At 33.4% G+C, this 3,750-nt stretch overlaps 1 protein-coding gene across 1 annotated transcript in view; it reads left to right on the top strand.

Moving 5' to 3' along the window:
• The window catches only part of LOC106467205 (ubiquitin carboxyl-terminal hydrolase 32-like), a 129,109-nt gene that overhangs the window by 60,351 nt on the left and 65,008 nt on the right, over positions 1 to 3,750 (top strand). Inside the window, exon 14 of the mRNA XM_022395332.1 lies at positions 3,283 to 3,417. Coding sequence (XP_022251040.1) covers positions 3,283 to 3,417 — 135 coding nt within the window. The remainder of the gene's footprint in view (positions 1 to 3,282; positions 3,418 to 3,750) is intronic.

The following is a 3,750-nucleotide window of genomic DNA, read 5'->3' as shown; positions in this document are numbered from 1 at the left end:
ACCATATGTGACACTAATCATTGTAATTGGTGTTAACTTATTACCATATGTGACACTAATCATTGTAATTGGTGTTAACTGATTACCGTATGCGACACTAATCATTGTAATTGGTGTTAACTGATTACCGTATGCGACACTAATCATTGTAAATTGGTGTTAACTGATTACTGTATGTGACATTAATCAGTGTAATTGGTGTTAACTGATTACCGTATGCGACACTAATCATTGTAATTGGTGTTAACTGATTACCGTATGCGACACTAATCATTGTAATTGGTGTTAACTTATTACCATATGTGACACTAATCATTGTAATTGATGTTAACCGATTACCGTATGCGACACTAATCATTGTAACTGGTGTTAACCGATTACCGTATGCGACACTAATCATTGTAATTGGTGCTCACAACTAACTGAGGTAATAGGTGACTGAATCTGTGTTGAGAGAGTTAAAAGCTTCTTTTTGGGGGGGCACCCAAATTTGTTAAACTCAATGATGTTTATGAAAGAACTTTACTCAAGTGCAAACTACCTGTAGCATCAGTGAATGCTATTTAGTCTTCTTTTTATACTTATCATTATAAATTATTTAACAAAAGTAACCAAAACGTAAAAATTATATATTTTTGAGTGTAGCCTAACAAAACTTCAGTAAAATTAAATGTTTAAAATTACTCTATCTCGACCCTATGTAACAGGAAACCTCCCGATGTTTACTTTAGCTTTATGAGAAACAGCTGTTGGTCTTTCACTGTTTTATTGCTCTTCATGCAGCAATTACTACTTCGGTGTGTACAACTACAAAGAACAGCAATAAAACTCTAAAATGAAAATGTTAGCAGTTGAAACTGTAACTTGGGACTTTGATTAATACTGCAGTCATTGTAGATTTACAAAATGACATTATTCATTGTCATATTTTCCAACTGTACATTAATGATTTCACTCCACTTTTTGTTAGAGTAGCGGAAATAAGAGATAAAACAATGTTTACTAAAATAAACTTTTCATATTCATTTAGAGCAGGGATTCCCAACCTTTTTGTTCCTCTGTACCCCTTAGGCATTCCCTCCCAAAGCACTAATGGAGGGAGGAGAGCTTGCCCAGTTGGCTGATCCCTAGTTTATTAGCTGATTTGTAAGGAGGGTGTTCTATATTGCTTATGTTCTACATTACTTATTGAAAACGTGAGTTATAATGTAGCACAACAATAACATCACAACATTCACCATGATCACAACTTTTAGTCTAAAGAGTGTATATTTATGTGAGCCACTTTGCTCTCTTTGTCTGACTTAAAACTCCATGTAAAGTGTAAACCATAGTTATACTCTCAGATCCCTATGTACCCCCTGAGAAGTGCAAATGTACCCCCTGGGGATACATGTACCCCAGGTTGGGAATGTCTGATTTAGAGGTTATGCAAGTGTAATATGAAAACTAAGATAAAAATAAATATTATTAGCAAGTCTTAGACTGTCTTAGTAAGTACATTAGCAATTCATATACAAATCTTTAATAAAAAATATTTTATTAACACCTGCCACACGAGCCAGCCCAGCATCTTTTAGTACGGAACGTAGGATGTTCAACAGGGATGTCATTCTGGAAACTGGTGTTTAGGGTTATATCGATAGATTTTGATGAATGAAGGTTGGCACAATTTCTAAAATGAAAAAATTATATATAAATTAATGATATTTGACATGATGAAATCTATATGGATTATTATATACCATACTGGGCATTATACCATCTTTCTTATATTTGCTTTTCATTGCATAAATGGCATTTTGAATGTAAGAATCGCTAGAGAAATCATCTTGTAATGCATCGTGCATCTGCTTCAACACTGCATCTGTGGGCTTTACTGTGCCGTTAGTTTCGCAAAATATTGAAACTAATGATTCCAATCCCCCTTTTTGTAGATAACAATACTATTGTGCCTATATTTTTTATGCTTTACAAGCAATGCAGTAATAAATTGCTATGTCAAATCAATTGTGATATCTTCAACTAAGTTCCTCCCTCATCCAACTTGGACTCACGGTTTAGCTTAATCACTCCACTTAAACCATCAACTTATCAAACAGATCTAGAACATTTCAAGCATGTTTCATTGCTACATCATTTTACTTTACATTTCTAAGGTAACTTCTCCATGTTGACCATTGTCTCGGGTCAGGTCATGCGTCTGATCCAACAACCTAGACGTCGAAAGTAGTGCCAAACGTCTTTTTGTCTAATCAAAAGAATCCAAACCTTTCTGGTATGACTTTTCTTTGTTTGATCCATATCAAGATGCCAGGCTGACTCATGTGACAGGTCTTAAAATATCTGATTTTTTTTTATGTACAAAAGACTTAATATTTACTAAAATCTTGCCAGATTTTCTGAAGATACGTGAACTATTCTGAATTTATAGTTTGTATAGCTTCATAGAAATTTTCTTGGTCCGTTAAACTGATACAGTTTTAAGGTGTTAATTTGCAAATATTATGAAAGTTAAAACAAGTTTTCAGTTAAGTAAATCATGTAAATCAACCTTTTTATAAATTTCAACTCTTAGATCAATGTTAGTATGTGTTATAATTGTAGACCACCATATAATAACAAGGGCCTTCAAAAGGTATTGGAGCTAAATGCAATGCATAATGATCACAATAAAGAAAAATAATTGATATTATTTTAGTAGTTTGAAAGTAAAATTAAAGATTAAACAATTTTTACTAGACAGTTGAGGCTTTAACCTGATTATATATGTTAAAATACAGGATGTCATATGATACATGCACACTCTGTTGGTCAAGACTTGTTGGCTACAACTGTACGTATAAAAACTTTTAAGATGTTCAAGAACTATATTGTAAGTATAACTTGCATTTATCCAAAGACATTTTGAATTGATATGACACTGCTGTTCTAGAGTGTTCAAAACAACAAAGCATTGTACCAGTTTTGCACCACAGAGAAATGATAAGTTTTGGTTGGCTGTTAAGTTACTTCTCTTTCTGCTTTTGAAAATAAACAGTTTGAACATGCCGAGTTTGAGAAATTAACATATCTGTTTCACCATGAAAAAGCAATAAGTAAAATGTACAGGTGTATCGAAAAATCAAACAGAAACTCGGTATTAAATCTGCCGTACTGGACTAGTGGGTCATGTCAGAAATTGGTCTGAATATATTTCATACTCATCCCAGGCTATTGATATAACATTGATGTCAAATCCTGAGTGTGTTAATTTTAGCTTTGCTTTTATTTTTTGCTTAGCTAACACTTCCAGAAAGTGAAAGGACTACACCAGGACACTCGCCAGTTCCATCAAGAAAATTATACATGTCTTCAGCTTCTCAACGACCACCAGCCATAGACAACTCTTCTCTTATTGTACCTAATATGTCAAAAGTAAGATCCCACTTTACAGTATAAGTATTATATAATTATACATGTCTTCAGCTTCTCAACGACCACCAGCCATAGACAACTCTTCTCTTATTGTACCTAATATGTCAAAAGTAAGATCCCACTTTACAGTATAAGTATTATATAATTATACATGTCTTCAGCTTCTCAACGACCACCAGCCATAGACAACTCTTCTCTTATTGTACCTAATATGTCAAAAGTAAGATCCCACTTTACAGTATAAGTATTATATAATTATACATGTCTTCAGCTTCTCAACGACCACCAGCCATAGACAACTCTTCTCTTATTGTACCTAATATGTCAAAAGTA

The sequence above is a fragment of the Limulus polyphemus genome, unplaced genomic scaffold, assembly GCF_000517525.1.
Source record: "Limulus polyphemus unplaced genomic scaffold, Limulus_polyphemus-2.1.2 Scaffold2527, whole genome shotgun sequence".
In the NCBI taxonomy this organism is placed as follows: Eukaryota; Metazoa; Arthropoda; class Merostomata; order Xiphosura; family Limulidae; genus Limulus; species Limulus polyphemus.
This window is presented reverse-complemented; position numbering and strand designations above follow the sequence as displayed.